General features: G+C 39.9%; 1 protein-coding gene across 1 annotated transcript in view; it reads left to right on the forward strand.

The window, feature by feature from the left end:
* The first annotated feature begins 463 nt into the window (after window positions 1-463).
* The window catches only part of ATP13A4 (ATPase 13A4), a 130,645-nt gene continuing 108,148 nt past the window's right edge, over window positions 464-22,960 (forward strand). The window contains exon 1 of the mRNA XM_021692496.1: window positions 464-526. Coding sequence (XP_021548171.1) covers window positions 464-526 — 63 coding nt within the window. The remainder of the gene's footprint in view (window positions 527-22,960) is intronic.

The raw sequence follows: 22,960 nt of genomic DNA on the forward strand, positions 1-22,960 counted from the left end.
CCCTCCCCACCCCCAATTCCTTAGCCTCTGTGAATACAGCAGTGACCTGGGAGTTCTTGAGCCCGCTCCCCCACTCCTTGGAAAGGTCCTGCCAACTCTGCATTGTCCTGTTGGATTTGCAGTCAGATGTCTTATGCTGGCAGGCACTGGGCAGGCAATGAGTTCTTTCCCTGGAAGTTGGGCACAAAAAGACCGGCATGGGAGCAGCCTGTTTTGGGACAGCTGCTCTGAGACAATGCAGTAAGCAAGGCAGAAATTCCTCGGAGCAGAGGGTGACTCGTGGGAGGAGTTCAGTTTGCTAAGTATTGTCATTTGCTGAGAGTAGGTGTGTGCTCAAGAAGGAGTCTTAACCTGGAGGATCATTAACTCTTTCCGTCCGCTGGCGAGCTGCGGTGGCTTGGCAAGTTAGTCCCGGAGGCTCCTGCTCAGGAAGGCCAGGGAGGAGGAGTGGAGTCACTTTTTCATGGGGGACCACTTTGAGAAGGGCCAGCACGCTCTGCTCAATGAAGGAGAAGAGAATGAGATGGTAAGATTCTAGCCACACTCCCCTCTTCCCCTTCCCATTCCCCAGCCTCCAATACTGTCCCCTGCCACACACACACACACACACACACACACACAAACATATGCGCGCGAGCGGGTACGCACACTCTCAGACACACTCACATGCTTCTTTGCAATTTGACTCTGGTATTATGTGAGAAAAGGTAGTGTCCAAGAGATTTCTCTGTCCCGTAAGTGTAATCTCTGACAGCAGAAATTTGCTAGGATGAAAACATTGTATTCATTTTATCAAGAAGGGAGAGAAGCACAATACCACTTTATGATGCATTTTTGAGCCTCACGAGTCTAGCAAGTTCTGTTCAGAACTTTAATAATTTCAGCAAACCTCTAATGTTGGAAGCAGTGTATTCCTTGATAGGAAGAAGTGGAAGAGCCACTGTGAGGTAGGAATGCGGCTAAGTCTCGATTGTCTTCTCTTCTCACATATGTGTTCCCAAAGAATGTTGGGTGGGGAAAACATAAAATATTAACAATTATCAGCCTATACACTTTTCTGTTTACTTCTCAAATTTTGCTTGTAGGTCTCTAGTTATGGAGATTGGTTACAGACAACTTTCTGTATGTAGTTCATTGTCTCTTTTATTTTAGATGTGCTCTCCTCTGGGGAACTATAGGAAAATCAGAGATGATTCCTATGTTCTTGCTGAATTTAAGCTGTATTTCTCAATTACAGAGTAATCAAGAGAGAGTTAGAAATGTGTACTTTTGGTTAATAAGGCCTTTCTGCTAATTGTGTTATGCCTGTAGTGGTGTAATTAAAATGCCATACTCCCATTCTATAATAGCATATTATCTTCCTGGAATTAATATAGAAATAACAAACCCAAAAGATATTTATTTAAATTTTTTCTTGGCTAATTGCTTTAGCCCTGACTATTAAATTCTTTGTTCCTGAACTGGTCTTTCAAGTTTAATCTGCTTACCTGTTCCTATAGCAACAACATTTTTTTGGACCTTCAAGAGTAGATCCCTTGTGCTATCAAAGCTGAAAAAATTGTAAGGGAATAAAAGGCACCCAAATGGACATGAGCTTCTTAACCATCTCCTTACTTCTTTCAGATTGGGCTGCCGAATGACAATTATCTTTAGGCCCTACACAAACATCCCTCGAAATGACTTTCTAATGCTATGTTGGCTGTAGTCCTTACTTCTCCAAAGTGTTTTCTTTGGAGAGTCAATATTCTATTATTGTCTGTATTAAGTTGACAATTTGACCCTCATCTGGAATGCTCTTCACCAGAAGGCAGGGGCTCCTCCCTCACATCCTCAGATGGAAACACACCCACTCTTTTCTCATACACTCATTTCTGCTGTTTGACAATGTACCACTCAATAGTCATTGAGAGTCATCCACTTGCTAGCAGACATTCCCAGTACTGGGGAAACGACTGTCCTTCTTTAGCCTACACACTGCAGCGTGGCGATTTTGTTCAGACTTCATCTTCATAATGGCACTGCCTAGTGAGTCAGGGTGTCCACTTCATGTTGTATGCAGCTGAAAGTCCAGTTAGGAGAGGACCTTTGGTATGGGAAGGGGACTCTGTGTTTTATGGACTGGAGTCGTTTGGCCAGCGGTCTCAGCAGAGGTGAGGCCATTAGTATGCAGTCTTGAGCTCTCCATCTTGTTCCACCCGGAGAAACCTGGCCACCTGCCTGTTGCTGTGTCTGACTCTGTCCCTTTGTCACTCGCTACTCCATTCCCCACGCCCCCTTCGCCTATAGCTGTAAACTTGCAAAATTCTGAAGATCTCTTTTTATTTATTTGGTTTTGATAGAGTACAATTGACATACAATGTCGTGTTAGTTTCAGGTATACCGTATAGTGATTTGACAATTCTCTACATTATGAAATGCTCACCACAATAAGTGTGGTTACCATCTGTCACCAGACAATGTTATTACAATTTTAGTGACTATATTCCCTATGCTGTACTTTTCATCTCTGTAACTTTTTCATTTTATAACCAGAAGTTTGTAGCTCTTTGTCCCCTTCACCAATTTTGCCCATTCCCTCAGTGCCCTCCCCTCTGGCAACCACCAGTTTGTTCTTTGTGTTTATAAGCCTGTTTTTGTTTGTTTGTTTTATTTTGTTTTTTAGATTCCACATATGGGTGAAATCATATGGTATTTGTCTTTCCCTGTCTGACTTCACTTAGCATAATACCTTCTACGTCCATCCCTGGTGTTGTGAATGGGAAGATCTCACAAAAATTATCAAGATATCTTCAAGATATTCCATGTGTTTTTATAGTGAGTTTTAGTTTACCAAGTATTTTCTTGGCCACTTGCTAATTTGGTTTTTACTATACTTTGTGAGGTACATGCTATGATTCCCACTTTAAAGATGAAGAAATTGATGCACTGAGAATTTGATTGTCTAAGGTGGCATCAGCCAATAAGTCCAGGAGCTGAGGCACCACATTAATTAAGTTGGCACCTCTTTTGTCTCTGGACCTAAACATAGCCCAGTGATACCTTTTTCAGTTCTTCCCCAGGACATTATACTCTTAACAGAACACACTTCCTCCCTTAAGATAACAGAGCTTAGGAGAATGTCTGATCTTAGATTCCCCAGGATCTATTTTGTTATATATAATTTGTAGACTTGTATTTCCTGAATAAGTCTGTCTCCTCTAACTTGAATTTTAATCCCTTTTAGAAAGCCAAAAAATTGTCTAGAAGTGTGTCACATCAAAGTGTTTATAGTGTCTTGCTTTATAATATACACCATTTGGACCTTTGCAGAAGACATTCCTCCAATGATAGAAATGACTTCAGATTTCAAGAAAAAAACAACATTCTAGGGTTTAGCCCTCATGTCAAATGAAGAACAGGAATATTTCCAGGCCTAACGATGCCTGGACTGTCTTCCATTCTAGAATAAAAGAAAGAGGAACTAAAGAGCAACGCTAGGTGACATGAAAGTAATATTCTTAAGTGCAAAATGAGACAGGAGTCAGGAGAAGAAAGAATTTGTTCAAAGGACAAGGAAGAAAAGGGGAGAAAGTAACCTTGAGAGCGGGTTCACCCAGATGACTGCCTCGTAGCCTCAAAGAGCAGACTGATGCCTAGCCAGCGCTGCAAGTGGATCAGAGGCCTGGCTCTCACTAGCCTTGGGCTAGTCATTTGCTGCTTTGCCCTGTTTCCAAATCTGTCCAGTAGGAATGGTCTTTCCTACTCTACCTGTCTACATAGGGCTTTTATGAGGATGAGCTGAAATAATGTCTGAGGAAGTGTTTTGAGAAATATAAAATTCTAGGTGAGTGTAAGCTGCTATTATCTAAACAAAGATAGGAAGAGTCAGGGCTTCAGAAATTAACCAGTTGAATAACTACTAACCCCAAAGTGAGGTCTTCTCTTCTCATTAAATAACCACAAGTAAGGACTGTATACTTTTACTCACAAGCTATAGTGACCATTTATAAATGGAGAGGAGCTGAACTACCTTATACCCAACCTTGTAGTGCTTACTTTGGGAAAACCTCAACTCTTTTTTTTTTTTTTTTTTAAATTTATTCATTTGAGACACAGAGATACAGAGAGAGAGAGAGTGCATGAACAGGGGGAGAGGCAGAGGGAGAGGGAGAAGCAGGCCCCCCGCCGAGCCAGGAGCCGGATGTGGGGCTCGATCCCAGGACCCCGGGATCATGACCTGAGCCGAAGGCAGACGCTTAACCGACTGAGCCACCCAGGCGCCCCAAACCTCAACTCTTTGAGCTAACTTCCAATCAGGAGTATCAGATCGCCTGGGAGCTCGAATTCCTTTGAATTCTGTGGATACATATTTATGTTTTGAAATGCCTTAGAAATACTAAGTGCTCAGGTGCTTGGGTGGCTCAGTCGGTTAAGCAGCTGCTTTAGTTTGGGTCGTGATCCCAGGGTCCTGGGATAGAGCCTCGGGCTCCCTGCTCAGTGGGGAATCTGCTTCTCCCCTCTCCCTCTGCTCTCTCTGTCAAATAAATAAATAAAATCTTAAAAAAAAAAAAAAAAGAAATACTAAATGCTCATTTCCTTATACCATGACTTAACAAAGTGGTTAACTGATTAATATCGTGGTTTAATTGTTTAGAACACTGCTCACCGTTATCCTTCGTTACACCCTAATGAAATCATACTCCTTTTGGGGAAGTGCTTTATTTTTATTCTAGTGAGACTTTTTTTTTTTTAAAGATTTATTTATTTATTTGAGGGAGCGAGAATGAGAGAGAGAGAGAGTACATGAGAGGGGGGAGGGTTAGAGGGAGAAGCAGGCTCCTCGCCGAGCAGGGAGCCCAATGCAGGACTCTATCCAGGGACTCCAGGATCATGACCTGAGCTGAAGGCAGTCGCTTAACCAACTGAGCCACCCAGGCGCCCAAGTGAGACTTGTTTTTAAAAGTAATGTTCCCTGATTTTTTTTCTTTCCTAATTTCTAGCAAATAAGAAAGAAAATAAAACCCTTGATTTTTCTGATTATAAAGATAACATATGTTTACTATAAAAATATTGAAATGACATATAAAAATCTAAAAAATGAAGTAAATATGATTTATAAATCTTCCACTCAGACACGATCTGTATTGTTGACCCTCCTTCTAAAGACTTATAAAAGATGAATCCACAAAATTCATCTAACTCATCTAATAGACAAAGCTTTCTAATTTTTTATTATATTTTAATATTCTCTATACCGTTCTGTTTATTTACGTCTGTGTATCTGTATCATGGGAATACTACATAGTGGTGTGCTACTGTTCGTCTCTTTCAACTCTATATTCAGTAGCCTGAAATGAATAATGTTGGGAGTATTTATGCCGTAGAAATTGGTAAATGTTACCCAGGATTTGAGTCTTGCCCCACCTGAAGGCCAGTTGTTAAATATTTACCAGCATACCACTGAACATATTATTTCTTTAAGACTTCCCTTTTCCCCCGATACATGTCTAAATACAGTAAGCATGTTGTATTTGGATATCATCTGTTTATTTGTACTATGCATCATGCCAAAACACAATAAAAGCAATCATAATCTATTCTAAAAAGCATGCATACACATATTCACAAATATATATTTTTAAACAAAAAATGGAGTCATTCCATCTATATGCTTTTTAAGCTGTCCTTTTCATTACACCTAAGAATTTATAATGCCTATATTTTTCTCCTGAGAATTGTAGCTCCACATAACTATTTTAACATTTAAATTGTATCTGGATGAACTATGCTATATTAAGCAAATCTCTCATGTTGCACGCTTTGTTAATTCTAAATTTTTGGGCTGTGATGGACAGCTTTGTACATGTAATTTCACATATTTGTCAGATTATTTCCTTAGAATAAAGTCCTAAAAACAGCATTGATGCACAAAAGGGGTTGTGTGTTTTAAATTTTGATTGATACGTAATGCTAAATTGCCTTTCAGAAGATTGTGCTTTTACCAATTTACACTCTGACTAGCACTCTTTTTTGAGAATACTTGCTTTTTCTACCATACTTGCCAATGTTGAGCATTATCAATCTTTTTAACTTGGGTTCACCTGCTATATGAAAATGATACTTTATGGCTGTATTATTTCTGCATTTCCTTGATTTGAAATTGAGCACATCTCAATAAGTTTATTAGCATTTGTTTGTTTGACTAGACTCTCTTAATGTTATAGCTCATGTTTTATCAACTAGTAGACTGGTTAAGTAAAACCTGTTGAATCGGGAAAAGCAAGAGAAACTCTCTTTGAACTTCCATGTCGTTTCTGAGAGTAAGAAGTTAGTACTGCAGTGAGCGCATAATAAGGCGGCAGGGTGGTGTGTGGTCTTTGCCACATTGGAAGCCCCATCGTGCCTTCAGCATGAGCAAGGGACATCTGTCCTCACCAATTAACTGGCTCACTTTCACAGCTGATGTTTGTCTTTTCTTCTCTAACACCAGGAAGCAAAAGCACCTCCCCCCACCTCAATAGCCACTTATTTATTATGCTCCATGAGCACCTCCGAGTTGTTTGCCAATGTTAACTAGTGAACCCACAGATCTCATAGTGGGGGAATTGTGTTCAGACTGAGACATTTTGTCAGCTGAAATGTTCAGGAAGCTGGGCTACTGGCCAAGTCTAGTGTCTTTATTCTTGATTCATTGCTGCAGAACTCCCATGAAGTCAACTCATCTTTGATATAAACTCTTGAGGAGTAACATTTAACTGCTTTTTGAGGACAGGGACCCTGCTTAGTTCACCTTCGTATGGCCTCCCCCTTCCCTTTCCCACTATTCCCAGAATTGAGTATAGTGCTTGGCACAAACAGTCAGGGTATATTTGATAGCATAATTCCAAGCTCCATTAACCTGTAGTTTTGCATTCGGAGAAGAACAGGAAGACAGCAGGGCTTAAAAGGAGAAACAGTTTGAATAATAAAAAACGAAACTTAGTTAGGAAATTTTGTGTTATTTATTTGGAATGGCCAGTCATTTTGTGAATTTATCAATTGACTCCTCTTTCCCCCAAGCACAAACAAAGCTTATTCTTTGGAGTTAATTAGCCATACTATACTATTTTTCTATGAGATACTTTATGCTATCCTTTCATCCGTTCATGTATAAACTCAACAAATATTTACCAAATGCTTACTCTGTGCCAGGACTTCTCTGTGCTAACCAAGGAGGATTTTGAGTGAATAGCAAAAAGCTTTTGTTTTTAAGGAGTTCACAGTCGAGCGGGCAGGACTGAGTACATAATTTGTGGGGCCCAGTGCAAAATGAAAATGAGTTGCCCCTTGTTCAGCAATTATTAAGAATTTCAGGATGGCTCTAGCAGAGCATTAAACCGAGTTCAGGGCCCTTTTGAGAGCAGGGCCCTGTGGGATTAGACAGACACGTGGCCATGTAGCTGGCCCTACAAGTGGGGGAGCCAGGAGTGCAAACTCAATGAAACTGTGATAAAACAGGTGCCACTGAGGGAGTCACACACACAGAGCTGTGGGGGCACAGAATAAGGAGCAGCACAGTCAACGGGGGAGTTGGCATCTAATTTCCCTAGAAGGGTAGGTGAGGGCACGAAAGTCAAAGACTTTATGAGACACGCTCACAAGTGCACATTTTATCTTTTCCAATGATTCCCAAACACTGGCCCATGAAAAAAACTGTACCAGAAACAAGTTGGGGAGTATATAAACAGAAGATTCAGTATGCAACTGCAGCCTTGACGTAGAGGATGCTGAGTAGAGGAGGGATTGGAAAGATACTTAGAAATTAGAATTGAAAAGACTTCATAATCCATAGACCATGGCATAAGAGAGAAGGGGTGAATAGGGTGAGTAGGACTAAGGATGTCTTTAAGGTTCCTAGTCTGTACAATGGGAGGAGATGACGCAAGCGCTGAATCCCGCAGGGAAAAGTAGGAACAGGTTGGGAGTGGAAATGGCTACAGCAGTAGCAGATACTTAGAGGGTGATTGATCTGGAACAGGAACTTTACGTATAGTAATGTATTTAGTTCTCTCAGAAACCTTAAGAGGAATTATCATCTCTCTTCTGCACATGTAGGAACTGAGGTGTAGAGAGGTTAAGTAACTTGACCAAGCTCATTTGGCTAAGTATACGGAAGGCTATGGCTTAAGACCCCAGTTTAAACATAACAGTTTACTGCCTCTTTTCTTTCTTTCTTTTTTTTTTTTTTTTTAAGATTTATGTATTTATTTTAGGTGGGGAGGGGCAGAGGGAGAAGGAGAGAACCTCAAGCGGACTCCATGCTGTGCGCGAGCCCGACGCGGGCTGATCCCACGGCCCCAAGATCCTGACCTGACCTGAAATCAAGAGTCAGTCACTTAACTGACTGAGCCACCCAGGCACCTTGGTTTACTGCCTCTTACTTTTGCTAAATTCTGGATGCACTGTTTTAGTTGTTAATGGTGGCAAAAATGGCAGGGCATAAATGAAAGAAACACAACATTAGGAGGCTGGAGAACAGCATTGTTGTGTTGGCTCTGCCATTATTTATTCTTATACCCTTAAAGCAAATCATGGTCACATCTCTTTCGCTTTGTCTCATTTATAAGGTGGAAATAATAATACCTTACTAGTTTGAACCAGGGACCAATGCAGGTGGTTTCTTGAGGTCCTCTCCAACACACACAAGGATATGATTTCAAAAGTTTTAAAACAGGTGGATAAAATCACTATGAAATGTCTTAAGAAATTTAAGTGACACTTTTGATTTTTTTCAAAGCACTCTGAGTTTAGTCAAGGAAAGGAGAACATATCTGGAGATATCAGGTGGGAACTGGAAATTTATGGCAGTTGTTATGTGAATTAGTTATGAATAAAGAGTAAATCCATTGGTAAACGATTAACCAATGCTGAACCCTATAGGGTCCTCAGGCCTACAGAAACAGAGCACAGGAACTTGACCTTCAAAAGCATTGGTGCATTGGTGATGTGTCCAGATTCATTCCTGGGTGCCATTTTCAAGTCTTTGTCGCTATTTTAAAGCTTTGTGAAGACTAGCCAGAGTGGGGTCCCCTACCTCCGTGGCCTACAGCTGTTTCTGGATGCCTGTCATGTAAACCTCGGTGAGCTGTCTGAAACCACAGCCTGGGTAGAGACGGAAGGCAGCTCAGAACACTGCCTCCTCAATTCTATCCTCAGCCCAAGGCTACTCTTCTGGACAATGAGCACAGCTATGCCCTAGATGCCCCCTCAGGAATCAGAACAGAGAGGAGGCCCAGTGTACTGCATACTTTCCAGAGAAATATGTCCCTCAGGGTAGGACACTTTCTGATTTTCGTGGTTGCATACACAGGGCTCTGGCTGGGACTGTAAGATTTTAGCATTTCCAGAATCTATTAGCATCTTGGAGCCATGGATGGAGGATTTTGAAGCTCTGGTACTCAAGTCTCAGAATCAGTAGAGATGATACTGTGATATCAATGTTTTAAGGCTAGTTCAAAAACAAAAGGATCCAAGAAATGAGTTTGGCTAGATAAGTGGTTACTTTTACTTGCTTTTTAGTGGAAAAATAAGGTTGATTTTTATGGCACACATTTACCTGCAACTTTGCTCTCTTTCAACTTGGAATCATCAAGCAAAGTAAGGATCTTCAGCTTGGAGACCAAGCCACCCTGTGTAGGTTTTTCCTTTAGCCAATTTCAACAGGCAATTACTTACATGCCGTTTGCTCTGCTTACCCAAATGTGGTCTGCTTGTTTTTCCAGAATACATTATGTACTTTCTTTGCCAGGGACATGTCTCCACCTTGATACCTGGCCATCTGAGTCCTGCCTATTCACCAGAAGCCATCTCAAATCTGATTCCCTTCCTAAAGGCCATCTGGGAGCACCTGGGTCACACTTCATCACTTGCTTGCCTGGAGTAGATATGAATGCCTATCTTGGCAATTTTCACTAGGTTTTATAGTAGAGTCATGTGTTTATCCTTCTCCCCCAACCGTTGTGAGTTGTTATCAGCAGATATGGGCCTTATTTCATGTCTGTATCTTATATGCAACACTGAAGTTACTTCACATGTTTCTGATAAGGTGAACTGAAGATGTTTGTGCACATCTTATAAGAGTTTTTATCTTCTTTACGAACTCTTGAGTGGTCAATGCCAATTTTACAAAAGGAAACACTGAGAAATTATATAATTTGTCTAAGTCTGGAAGCTAAGAAGCAGCAAAAACAGATCTGGAACCTAGGCAGCTGGACGCCAAAGCTCCTACTCGAACTGCCTTAGGCCTTTGACGTGGCCTCATGTTACTACCACAACCACTGCTATTACTACTATTAGCTGCTACCACTACTGTGACCACTTCAACAACTGCGTAAATAGGCCCAAGACCATATTAGTTTAGCAGCTGTTTTATACTTTGTACTCATCTTAAGCTTGTGAGAGACAAAGCCTCCAGGTCTGTTTTTACAAAAGTCACAGCTCTCTGATCTTTTGGGCACAGAAGGAAACAGGGACACAGATGCTGGAATCAGACAAGCCCTCAGTGCGTGTCTGCATTACTGAAGTGGTCTCTCCTTGTGCTCTCACCCCTCCCCCCGGGGTGGTCTCCTTGGCTTGTCACTCAGTGCTAAGCTTCTAGTAGGGGTAGAGAAGGTTCCCTGTTGCCCTCGTTCTACTTAGTCTTGGGCAGTCCCTTTGTGTCTGGGCTTAGAGGAGTGGGAGTGGTGCTTTATTAATATTCCTGTTCGTCCTCTGCATGGCAGCTACCTCTGTCTTTTATCTGAAGTTGGCTTCAGGTGGGAGTTTTCTGCCCTCTCCTAGCAGTTACCTGGGCTTGATTTTGTAGAATCTTGGCTTCAGGATGGTAAGTTGTAGAAGGTATTTGCTTCTATCCTTCATCCAGCATCAATTGATTTTTGCCTTCATCCTGGTAGAGGATTTCTTACTTAGAAGTAATTGACCTGTGTTCATTTGGGCCATAATGGTTTTATTTTCAAACTTTACTTGGGGCCCTCTGGTAACTGAAAATGTTACATATCCTCAGGTACTATACCAGTGGGAAAAAATTGCCCTTCTTTCAAGAGTCTCAGCAAAATGCTCGTTTTGTTTTCTAACTGGCTCTGATTAGATCATCCTCCCTCCTTTTAAAGATTTTATTTGTTTGACAGAGAGAGAGAACAGGTGAGATCTTGACCTGAGCTGAAGGCAGACGCTTTTACTGACTGAGCCACCCAGGCACCCCGATCATCTCCCTTTTCAAACTTATTAGTGGGGCCAGAAGAATACCAAGCTCTTAGTTACACGTCCACATCTGGAGTTAGGGTCAAAGTTAGCTCTACATGAAGCACAGCTGATGATGAGGAAGTGGCGGTGTGACAGAAAAAAGTGAGTGAGATAAGTGGGGATTGAGTGGTCTCAACAAAAAATACAAATGGATAAACAGAATGTCTAATATGATAGTCAATAAATAATAGTTTAATTGAACTGAACAGATAGTGTTTAAAGTGGACAGGTCCCCCACATGATTATTTTTGCTAGAGAGAATATAAAATTTAGAGCTCTCCTACTGGTATTTTAGATATCTGTGAAGAAGTAGAAAAGGACCTTTAAAACATACATATTTATTTTTCAGATGTTAAAAGTGAAACATATTTAGTGATTAAAATGTGTGTAATACTGGGGCGCCTGGGTGGCTCAGTTGATTAAGTGGCCAACTCTTGATTTCGACTCAGGTAATGATCTCAGGGTCCTGGGATGGAGCCTCTGGTGAGGCTGCTTGCTCAGTGGCTAGTCTGCTTGGGGTTTCTCTCTCCCTCTCTCTCTGTCCCTTCCCTGCCTCTTGTGTGCATGCACACGCGTGCGCCCTCCTCTCTCTCTCAAATAAATAAATAAATCTTAAAAAAAAAATAGAATGTGCTCAACACAGATGTAAAAGAAGAATCATGATTATTCCATCACCCAAGGTAAATGTCGTTAGTGTTTTAGCTGATGTATTTGTCTTCCAGTCTTTCTTGTTTGTGCCTCACCTTATTTCAATGAAATTTGAAATTGTACTGTATACTTTCATGTTGTCTCTCTTTACTTAATATTATTACGTATATTTTTCCTCATATTATTAAAATACTTAATAAATATTATTTTAATGCCTATATAATATTTAATAATTACCCTATTCTTTTATTCAAAGATTGCTTTCTATTTGCTACTACTACTAATATTGCAGTGAACATATCTGCATACAAGTCTTTATTCTGTGTTTTGCATAAGTTAGAGGGATTGCTTTTTTTTTTAAGACCAAGAGTCTTTCTTAGTGGCCTAAAATCATACCTTTGGAGGTGTGCACATTCTTTCAAAATCTAGTGGGAGTGGTAGACAGTAGACATCTAGGCTAATAAGGAATTGCCAGGATGGGATCTGCTCCTGATGCTCAGAAAGGCCGTGTTTGACATTGTCTATCCCAGAGAACTATGAGGAGAGAGTGTGTACTAGGAAGTTGTGAAGCTTCTATTTACTTAATGGTTTTTCATGCAGAAAGCATCATGTGCATATAAAGGGTCAGTTCTGACCATAGCAGACGACGAGGCTCTAGTAACAAACTGTGGGCCCTTTATATTTCATTTCCGAAAATTTCCCATGTAGCTTCCTCCTGCTGTTTCTTCTGTAGGAGGAATAAGTAAAAGCTAGAATTCCTATTATTTTGGTAGCAAATTCTATCCCCTGTGATCACAGAGTATCTGTTCTTTAATAAAGGCCTGATTGTGGGGCCCTTCAACCTTATGGGGAGAAAAATCTAATCATCTTCCTTCTGAACTTTTACACAAGTTCCCAGAACAGGGAAACAATTTTATTTTTGAGTTTTAATATTATTGAAATAATTGCCTACAGAGTATCCCAGTTAAAAAATAGCCAAATAATATACAAATAAAAGTGGAATATTTTGCTACCCCAAGGGAGGATATGCTTTTCTATTTAATTTTTAATGACTTATTGATCAACTATTCACCGTTGTATCTCCAATGCTTAGAAAAAATATAAATACACAATATGTATTGGTGGATGAATATAGCTAGTTATAGTTACATTCCAAAACTATATAAAATGGCATATATTGGGGCACCTGGATGCCTCAGCCATTAAGTGTCTGCCTTTGGCTCAGGTCATGGTCCCAGGGTCCTGGGATCAAGCCCACATTGGGCTCCCTGCTCGGCGGGAAGCATGCTTCTCCCTCTCCCACTCCCCCTGCTTGTGTTCCTACTCTCGGTATCTCTCTCTCTGTCAAATAAATAAATAAAATCTTAAAAAAAAAAAAAGAAATAGCATACAGATCTAAAGGTAAATAAGGATTAGAATTCAGAAAAATAGAGGATTGACTTATTATACTTCATTTCACCTGTTCCATAGAATCAACTTTCCAATAACCCAAACTTTGTCTTTCTCCTGCTTATTACTTGCGCATCCAAGCTTTCCTTAAATGCCCTCAGAAAAGGAAACTTAGCATGACAAGTCATTTCCTTGTGAGACAGAATGACTATTATAAAGACTCTTCCTATGTTGAACTGAAATATGGTTCCATTAACCTGAGTTCATTAGTCCTACTTCTTTTGCCTTTTGGGGCCACGTGTCAAAAATCAACTTCCTATCCTCAGGCATTTAAAAATTGTTCCTATATGTCCCCCATCTTCATCCCTCCTGGCCTCTCTTCTTCAATCTAAACACACTCAGTTTCTTCAACCACTCTTCATGTGGCATAGTTCACATTTATTGACTACTTACTAGGTCCTGTGCCCATTGCTTAGCTCTTCCATGTGATACTTTATTCACAGTAACCTCATTGGGTAGATACTCTCACTATAGGCACAAAGACCAAATGTTTCCATTGTTTCTCTGTGGCAGGGGTCCACAAACTATTGACTGTGGGTGACATCTGGCTCACTGACTTATCTGAAAATAAAATTTTATTGGAAAACAGCCTCCTGCATTTGTTTACAGATTGTCTCTGGTTGCTGTTGTACTACAATGACAGAGCTGAATGGTTGTTAGAGAGACCACGTGGCTCACGAGGCTGAAAATATTTTCTATCTGGTACTTCACAGAAGAAGTTTGCTGAGCCTACCCTTTTCCTTCTGATCTCTCTTTTTTTTTTCTGATCTTATTAAAAATTTTTTTTTTCTTTATTGCCATACTAAAGTGTTACTTGTTAGGGTTGTCCAAGTTTTGCATCCACCAGTGATGGTTTAGGAGAGCTCTGGAACGGCTTGGGCTGGGTGGTGTTTAAGGATTTAAATGGCTGTCAGTGTGGTCAATAGATATTTACAAACTGCTGTGGTGGTAAGTGCCCTGTTTGGAAGCCTGGGTTCTTTCTAATCTGGATTCTTCCATTAATCGTTCATTTTGTGTGAGGAGTTTCCCCTTGCTGGGCCTCTGTTTTTTTTCCATCTCTAAATAGATCTAGATCTATAGGATCTGTCTGATGTAGTTACATACTTATCTTCGTTTTGAGGTTGCCCAGACCCTTACTTACCAGCGTGAACATTGGTGACCAGATATATAAGAAGCTTCACCTGTTGGAGAGAGTACAGCCATGTATAACCAAGAGCCAGTGGATCCTTAGATTTCCCAAATTATGGAATTTCAGATAGAGAAAGTCACTCAAAGATAATCCAGTCCAACACATTCATTTTTTTAAAGTTATTTCTTGTAAAGATAATTTTAGATTCGCATTCAGTTGCAAGAAATAATACACAGAGATTCTGTGTATGCTTTACCCATTTTCCCCATTGGTAATATCTTGCAAAACTATAGTAAAATATCACAATCAGGGAATTCACTCTGATAGGTCAAGGTACACAACATTTCCATCATCACAAGTATCCTTCGTTTGCCTTTTTATAGCCACATCCATTTTTTTCCCCATCGATCCCTACTCCCTAAGCCCTGGCAACCACTATTCTGCTTTCTGTTTCTGTAATTTTCTCATATCAAGAATGTTATATAAATAAGATCATACAGTATGTGAACTTTGGGATTGACTTTTTTTGCCCAGTATAATTCCCTAGAGATTGATCTAAGTTGTTTTGTGTATCAATAGTTCATTCTTTTTTACTGCTGAGTAGTTTTTGGTGATATTTCATGGTGCCATGGTTTATTTAAACCATTAATCCGTTGAAAGACATTGTAGTTGTTTCCAGTGTTTGGCTATTATGAATAAAATTGCTGTAAACATTTTTTAATAGGTTTTTATGTGAGCATAGGTTTTTATTTTTCTGGGATAAATGCTCAGGAGAGCAATTGCTGGGTTGCATGGTAGTTTCATGTTTAGTTTTTAAGGAAACTACCAAACTGTTTTCCAGTGTGGTTGTACTATTTACATTCCCACTGGCAATGTATGAGTGATCCTGGTTCTCCAAATCCTCACCAGCATTTGCTGTTTTCACTATTTTTTATCTTAACCATTCTGACAACTTATCTCTAACCATTCTCTATATAGCTATATAGTAATATCTCATTGTGGTTTCAATTTGAATTTTCTTAATAGCTAATGATTTTGAAGATCTTTTTGTGTGCTTATTTGCCATGGGTATTTTCATGTCTTTTGTCAATTATCGAATTGAATTGTTTGATATTTTACTGTTGAGATTTGGGTGTTCTTTATGTATTCTAGATACTAGTTCTTTATTGAATATGTGGTGGCAATGTGTTTGTAATGTGGATGTCCAATTGCTCCAGCACTATTTGTTAAAAAGGTTATTTTTTTCTTCATTGAATTGCTTTAGCACATTTGTCAAAAATCAATTGGGCAGAGTTATATAGGTCTATTTCTTGTTTTTTATTCTGTTCCATTGATCTATGTGCCAGTGTTATACAGTCTTGATTAAGGAAGTGTATAATAATTCCTGAAATCAGGTAGGCTTGTTGCTTCCACTTCATTCTCATTTTTTCAAAATTGTTTTAGCTGATATAGTTCATTTGCTTTCCATATAAGTTTTAGAATAATTTTGTTTATATCTACAAAAAATCTTACTGAGATTTTGATAGGAATTGTGTTAAATCTATATATTAAATTTGGGAGAATTAAAATCTTTGCTATGTTAAGTTTTCCACACCATGAACGTGGTATATCTCTCCATTTATTTAGAATCTTCTTTGATTTCTCTTATCAGCATTTTATAGTTTTCAAAATGCAAGTCCTGTGTGTGTTTTGTTAGATTTACACCTAAGTATTTCATTTTTTGAGAGATTGTAAATGGTCTTGTATTTCAAATTTTGGTATTCAATGTTATAGAAATACAATTAATTGATTTTTATATGTTTATCTTGCATCTTATTACTATGATTAACTAACTTATTAGTTCTATGGGGTTTTTTTTTTTGTAGATTCCTTGAGATTTTCTATATAAAAATCTATCACATGCAAGTAGGAACAGTTTTAAATCTGTATGCTGTTTGTTTCTTTTTCTTGTCTAGCTACAACTCTTATGTTGAATAAAAGCAGTGAAAGTAGACATCCTCATCTTGTTCCTAATCTCAGTGGGAAAATATTTGCTGTTTCATCATTAAATTTAGTGCTACCTGTATGTTTCTAAAGATGCTCTTTATCAAGTTGAAGAAGTTCGTTTTCATTCCTATTTCCCTAAGAATTTTTATCATGAATGTGTGTGAAATTTTGTCAAAAGTTTTTTTCTGTGTTATTTGTTATGATCATGTGATCTTTAAATTAAAAAAACATTTTTTTAGTCTGTTAACATGGTGGATTACATTGATTGATTTTTGAGTGTTAAATTAGCTTCCTATCCTTGGAATAAATCCTACTTGGTAATGGTTTATAATTCTCTTACCATATTGCTGAATTCTATTTGTTATTATTTTGTTGAAGATTTTTCCTTCTATGTTCCTGAAGAAGATTGGTCTAGAGTTCCTTTATTTTCTTTCCCCTTCCTCCCTCCTTCCCTCCCTCCCTCCCTTCCTTCCCTTTCTCCCTCCCTCCCTTCCTACTTCCCTCCCTTCCTTCCTCCCTCATTTATTAAGCACTTAATATGTGTGAGTCCCTGTGCAAGCTATTAGGTATACAATGAAAAGTCCTAGGGCTCAATATCTGGTGGAGGATAGACTTCGGTGGGCTGGTGCTCTGACAGAATATACAAGTTTCTGTGAGAACACAGAAGAAGCTACAACCAATTCCTGGATGACTTCAGTGGGAAAGTGCCAATTGAAAAGAATCTAGATGCATGAATAGGAGTTTAGCAGCAAGCCCAGTTAGGGTGAAGGACATTCCAAGTCAAGCAGACACAATGTACAAAGGTACTGAGATGTAAAGGAACAAAGCACATTCCATTCGGAGAACTGAATGCAGCTTGGCAAAGCTGGTGTGCAGGGTGTATGTGTGTGTGGTGGAGTGGGACTGGGAGAACAGAGAGTTGAGGCTGAAAAGATAGTGTGGGGAGGATTAGGAAGAACTCTGCATGCCATTCTAAAGGGATTTAAGGGTTTTAAGTAGGTAACCAACCACACTGGTTTGCCTGGACTTTCCGGACATTAACACTAAAGGTCACATCCTGAGAAATCCTTCAGTATTGGACAAACTGGATGGTTGGTCACTCTAATAAGGAATTGAAATCAGATGTCTGCTTTAGAAAGGTAACTCTGTAACAATGTGAACAACAGTGTAGAGAGAAGTGAACCTGGGACATGATGACTCTTGCAGTGGATTCTAGTGTGAGCACTGGTTGAACTAATAAGGCAGGAGTATCAGGGATGGAGAAGAGGAGACCAATTTGAGAAATATCTAGGGGACATGATCACTAGACCTTGGACTAATTAGATGTTGAGGGAGAAGGAGAAGAATATTAAAGAGAATTCCTGGATTTCTGAGTCTTATAATTGGATGTGTAGTGGTGGTGGTGGTTATGCAGGGAGAGAGGAGTGTGTGGTTAATGAGTTCGATTTTAAACTTAGGATTAATTCTGACTGAGGAGGCATCATAGAGGGTCTTATATGAATGGTGTTTTTAAAGATTGCTAGGATTTTTTTTTTTTTCTGGGAGAGGGCATTGCAAAATTGTGGGGTGTGACTCTTGATAAGTGTTAAAGTTATTGCTTTGGGTTCAAGGCCATGCATGCCCAACAAGCATTGGTAGAACCTTCAGAAGCAAAAATAGAACTCATTTGAGAGTGTGTGGCAGTTTTTGAAATGTCATAAATGTGCAATATATATATATACAGCCAATTTAATAATAATTCGAAACTGGTATGATCATTGCCTGAGTCAGAAGAGAGAATACTGCTAGCACTCCAGAGGTTCTCCTGGGGCCTGCCCTAACTATGACCCATCTCTGCTGTCTGCCCCTACTCCATGCAGAAGTGACCTCTCACCTGGCTTGTATAATTATAATTTTCTTGCCTTTAAAAATATTTTTCTAACTATGTATGCATACCATAACAATATTTTTGAGGTTTCTGTGATTGAAATCACACTGATTATATTCTTTTGTGTTTTGCTGCTTTTGCTTATTAGATTGGTGAGATATATATTACTGCACAAAATTATAGTTTATTTGCATTGTGTCAGAATATATCATTGCAAGACTATACTTTCTAAAAAGTCAATTCTATTGTTGATGGACTTTTGGATTGTTTCCAGCTTTGAATTTTTCTTGTTTGTGTCTCCTGGTACCCAGGTACACCCAGTTACTCCTGGTAACTCTGGTAAAGTTTCCGTAGAAGAGATACAAGTAGAAGTGCTGAATCACACAGTATGTGTATCTTTAACTTCACTGTGTAATGCCAAAGTGCTTTTCAAAGTGGTCTTGACAATTTATTTCTCAACAGCAATGCTCAGAAAGGATTCCTCATTCTGAAAATGAGTGGTGACCATTGTTCTAGCAAATGCTTTCAACTCACTTCCAAGCTGTGGAAAAGATTTCCGGCCTTCTTAATGAGAGAGCTTGGTAATCTAGTGCTTTTCAAAATGATTTTTATCTATGCAGGCCCTGTTTAGGCATAAACTTGTAATGGAAATCAATATACTTATATCGATTTTATGTTGTTTGAACAGGTAGAAATGGAGTTGTTCTGGTTGAAAGGGCAGTGTTTGGTGCGTGCGTGTGTGCTAAGTGGGAGGGAGCTCAGAGTACACCTGCTGGGCCCCAGCCTAATGTCTGGCACATGGTGTAATTATTAGTAGAGTTGTCTGAAAATGGAACAGCCTTTCCCAGGAAGTAGAGTTGCTTCATTGGAGGTGTGGGAGTTTCACATTATGAAAGAAATATGAGATCGGGTTATCTCTGATCTTTCTCAGAGTTCATGACAGCATACTTCTCCCTCTTTCATTTTCTAAAATCTTATGGTAAGTAACAAATAATCATACCTGGGGAGAAAGATGAATAATAATACTTAGGGATATAATTTATGGTTGGGATAAATTCTCTATTGGTCAAAGAGTAGGAGGCTGACTTTGGAAGGAGATCATTGCTTTTCCTCTGCTCTCTCTCTCTCTCTGGGCTTTTATCTGAGAATTCTCTTAAAATCTCAGCTTTTGGGGTGCCTTGTGGCTCGGTCGGTGAACATCTGACTCTTGGTTTCGGCTTAGGTCATGATCTCATGGGTCATGATCTCATGGGTTGTGAGATTGAGCCCTGTGTTGGGCTCCATGCTCAGCAGGGAGTCTGCTTGAAGATTCTCTCCCTCTGCCCCTCCTGCCACTCTTTCTCTTTCTTATAAATAAATAAATCTTTAAAAAAGTCTCAGTTTTCTTCCCTGAAAAATGATGTTTGACTGGATGTTTGCTATGATTCATCAGGTGTTAATAGTCAATGATTACCATTTTTGGCCTCTCTGTTTACCAGTCTAATAATATTCCAATCTAAGGAATTAACATATAATTGGTGCCATTGGTGCATTCAAACAATATCTGTGGGCCTATCGTGTCCTGGGAACTGTTCTACTCTGTGACAGGGATCCAGCAATGAACAAGATAGACCAAAGCTCTGCTCTTGTGGAACTTACATGCTAGGAATGGATCACAAAAAAATAAACAAATAAAAATATTAGATGGAGATAAGGGCTTGCAGAGGTTTAAAATAGGATGATGTGCTAAAGAGTGATTGGGTGGCTTCCTGAGACCCTGTGGTCAAGGAAGCTGAGATCTTAATGATAAGGAGGGGCCAGACATGTCAGGGCATCCCTCAGGGTTTAGTAATTAACTTTAAGTCTAATTGCCCTCATAATAACAACAGCCTCTATTCGAATAATGCTTCTACCACTGTTATTCCATTTCATTGTCATAACAGTTTTGTGAACATTAGTGTTCTTAACTTTTAGATGGGGTAATGACTTCCGGATGATAAAATTAGTAAGTGGCAAAATGAATGCCAGTCTTGAACCCAAGTGTTTGGCCTTTAAATGTGACCTTTTCCCCTGCCCTGCCCAGTCTTGGATCTTTATCCTGTTCAGTGAGTAGGCTGCCCAGACAAGTCAGTAGTCCCACATACTGACCTGTCTGTGCTTTGTCTTATGTCACTCAGACATCATTAGAAGAGAATTTTTAATTTCAGCACCACACGAGAACCTAGGAAATGTCTCTTGCCCAAGATCACCAGACCAAAAGATTAGGATGTTGCTGGCAGAAACCACTGTCTGGTTGCTGGGTGGAGTCCCTCTTGCCTATTTCCTCTTCCTCTGCAGTTTGAGCTTGTGAAAACCTGTTTAAGGGGAACCTAGAACTTGTCTGGGCAGCACCTCCACTAGCTCAAACATTAGCAATTAGCAAGAGTTCAAGCCGTGTCCCCCATGACACTTGTCAAATGAGGATGTCAGAGAGCTAAGGATGGAATGCCTTCAGGAGAGGCAGACTGGGGTTGGGAAGGAAACAGTTTTAAGTAAGAAGGACCTGGTTCTGTTATCTACCAGCAGGGTGACTAAGGGTACATTCTTTAACTTCTTTGAACCCCACCTTCCTTATTTCTTGCCCATGGCTGATATTAACTTCCTTACAGAGTTGTGAGGATTAAATCAGAATGTGGAAAAAAATAAATATTTAGGGTGATAAGGACATACTAGAAGTTTTTTACATGAACTGATTTTTCATGAGCTTCAGCCAAGCTAGATGGACAATTAGGCAGGGTATTACCAACCTGTCTGCCACTGACAGGTGGGACAGTTTGTTTTTCAGCCAGCCAACTGGTGTGACAAAGAGGAGTTTCCATAGCCCAGGCTGGAAGCATCCTGAGCAGAGAAGAAACCCCGCTAAGTCAGAGGACACTAAAGTCCCATACACGTCTCTTCTTCCTGTTCGCATAATCAGATTCTGCCCAGCTAGAAAGGCTGTAGGCAGCAGCCTCTTCCCCTGACTTTGCCTGAGGACACCAGTTTTAGGGAAGCCACGGGAGGTCCACTTGCCGGGTGTGGAGGGGGAAAGATAGAGGTGTAGATTTTAAGGATTCAGCAACTTTTGGCCACTGGCCAGCTGCAGTAGAATACACATCCCTGAATCCCAAAGTCCCTCCCAAAAGTGCATTAACTGGCCTGACATGACTGGATTAATTCTAACACCGCAGTACACTGACTTTCTACCTTAAATTGGCATTTTGTCCTGAAACACACCTCCATATTTTCAGACTCCACACCTTTGCTCGGGGCTAGTTCCTCTGACTGGAGTGACTCTTCTACCTTCCTTTCCTGACTGTTGAAATTCCAATCCTCTCCAAGTCCACCTCGAGGAACAATGCTCCCGGAAAGCGCTTCCTAATTATCATCTCAGTTGGACATCCTCATCTCTTTGAACCTAATAGCATTTTTCTCCCAATGTTCTTCAGATGACACTTAATATTTTCTGCCCAGAATCATATTTTAATTAATTAATTACTAATTTATTTAATTCATTATCTCCCTTCTCAGCCCCTGGAGGGTGGGAAACTTACCTCTAGCAGACCTACTTTACCCATGGCCTTAGACACAGTGGGCAATTTGAGTCGAACTTAAGGAAAGATGCCTGAAGACTTTATGCTTGGAGGTAGCACCTAAACATTTTTATGATGAATTCCTTAGTTCTGGGGCCTGACACCTGACACAGGTGTCATTCCACTGCTTCCCATAATAATTGTGTGAAGTAAGGCTTTAGCAAGAGAACCAGGAGTCAATGGCCAGAGAAATGACATTCCAAAGCTAGGAATGAGAGAGAAGTGAGAATCCAGAGCTGGGAGTGAAATTAAGTGACATTCCAACTGTTTGTCATGGGATAGTGAATGGTGGACAGGTCACTAGACTCCTAAGGATCCCCTCAAGGCACAAGCTTGCCATGAGTTAATGGAATTCAACATTGTTAATGGAAAATGGTACTCAGCTGTTAAGTAGTGACGTATTTCTTTATTTCGAAAGTCACTTTTTAGTTGGAGTGGTGATATTTTCTTTATCCATTTCTAAAATAATTTTGTTTTTTTGTAGAGGAATTTCCAAGACTGGGAAATTAGTATAGTTCACTCACAGGTAATTGTGAACACACCTTTTGGTCCAGAGCAGCAGCCTGGGCAGCAGAGGTCTAAATCAGTTTGCTCCTTGCAGCCCAGACCCTTGTTTTGCTTCTGTTGAAGGTAAGGAGTTTGTGAGACTCAGTCTTACCTTTGGCATCTTTTCAGCTCCCAGAGACAAACAATAAGGAGGAAGAAAAAGAAAAATGAAAGTGCTTGTTTAAGAAACCCAGCACTAAAGATTAACTTGAGTGTAATGCAAATACATTTCCTAATGACCAAAGCAGAGCAGTATTTTGAGGTTGTTTGTTTCCTTTTCCCCATACCTTGGAATGATTTAATTTTTAGAGAATCCAAGAAATGGATACAGTTAAACTAGGGCTAGGAACAAGAGGAGTAAGTGTTCATTACCTTCCAGACCAACCTTCCTTCCTTCCTTCCTTCCCTCCTTCCTTCCTTCCTTCCTTCCTTCCCTCCTCCTTCCCTCTTTCCTTCCTTCCTTCCCTCCTTCCTTCCTTCCTTCCT

The sequence above is a fragment of the Neomonachus schauinslandi genome, chromosome 1 (genome assembly GCF_002201575.2).
Source record: "Neomonachus schauinslandi chromosome 1, ASM220157v2, whole genome shotgun sequence".
NCBI classification, from domain to species: domain Eukaryota; kingdom Metazoa; phylum Chordata; class Mammalia; order Carnivora; family Phocidae; genus Neomonachus; species Neomonachus schauinslandi.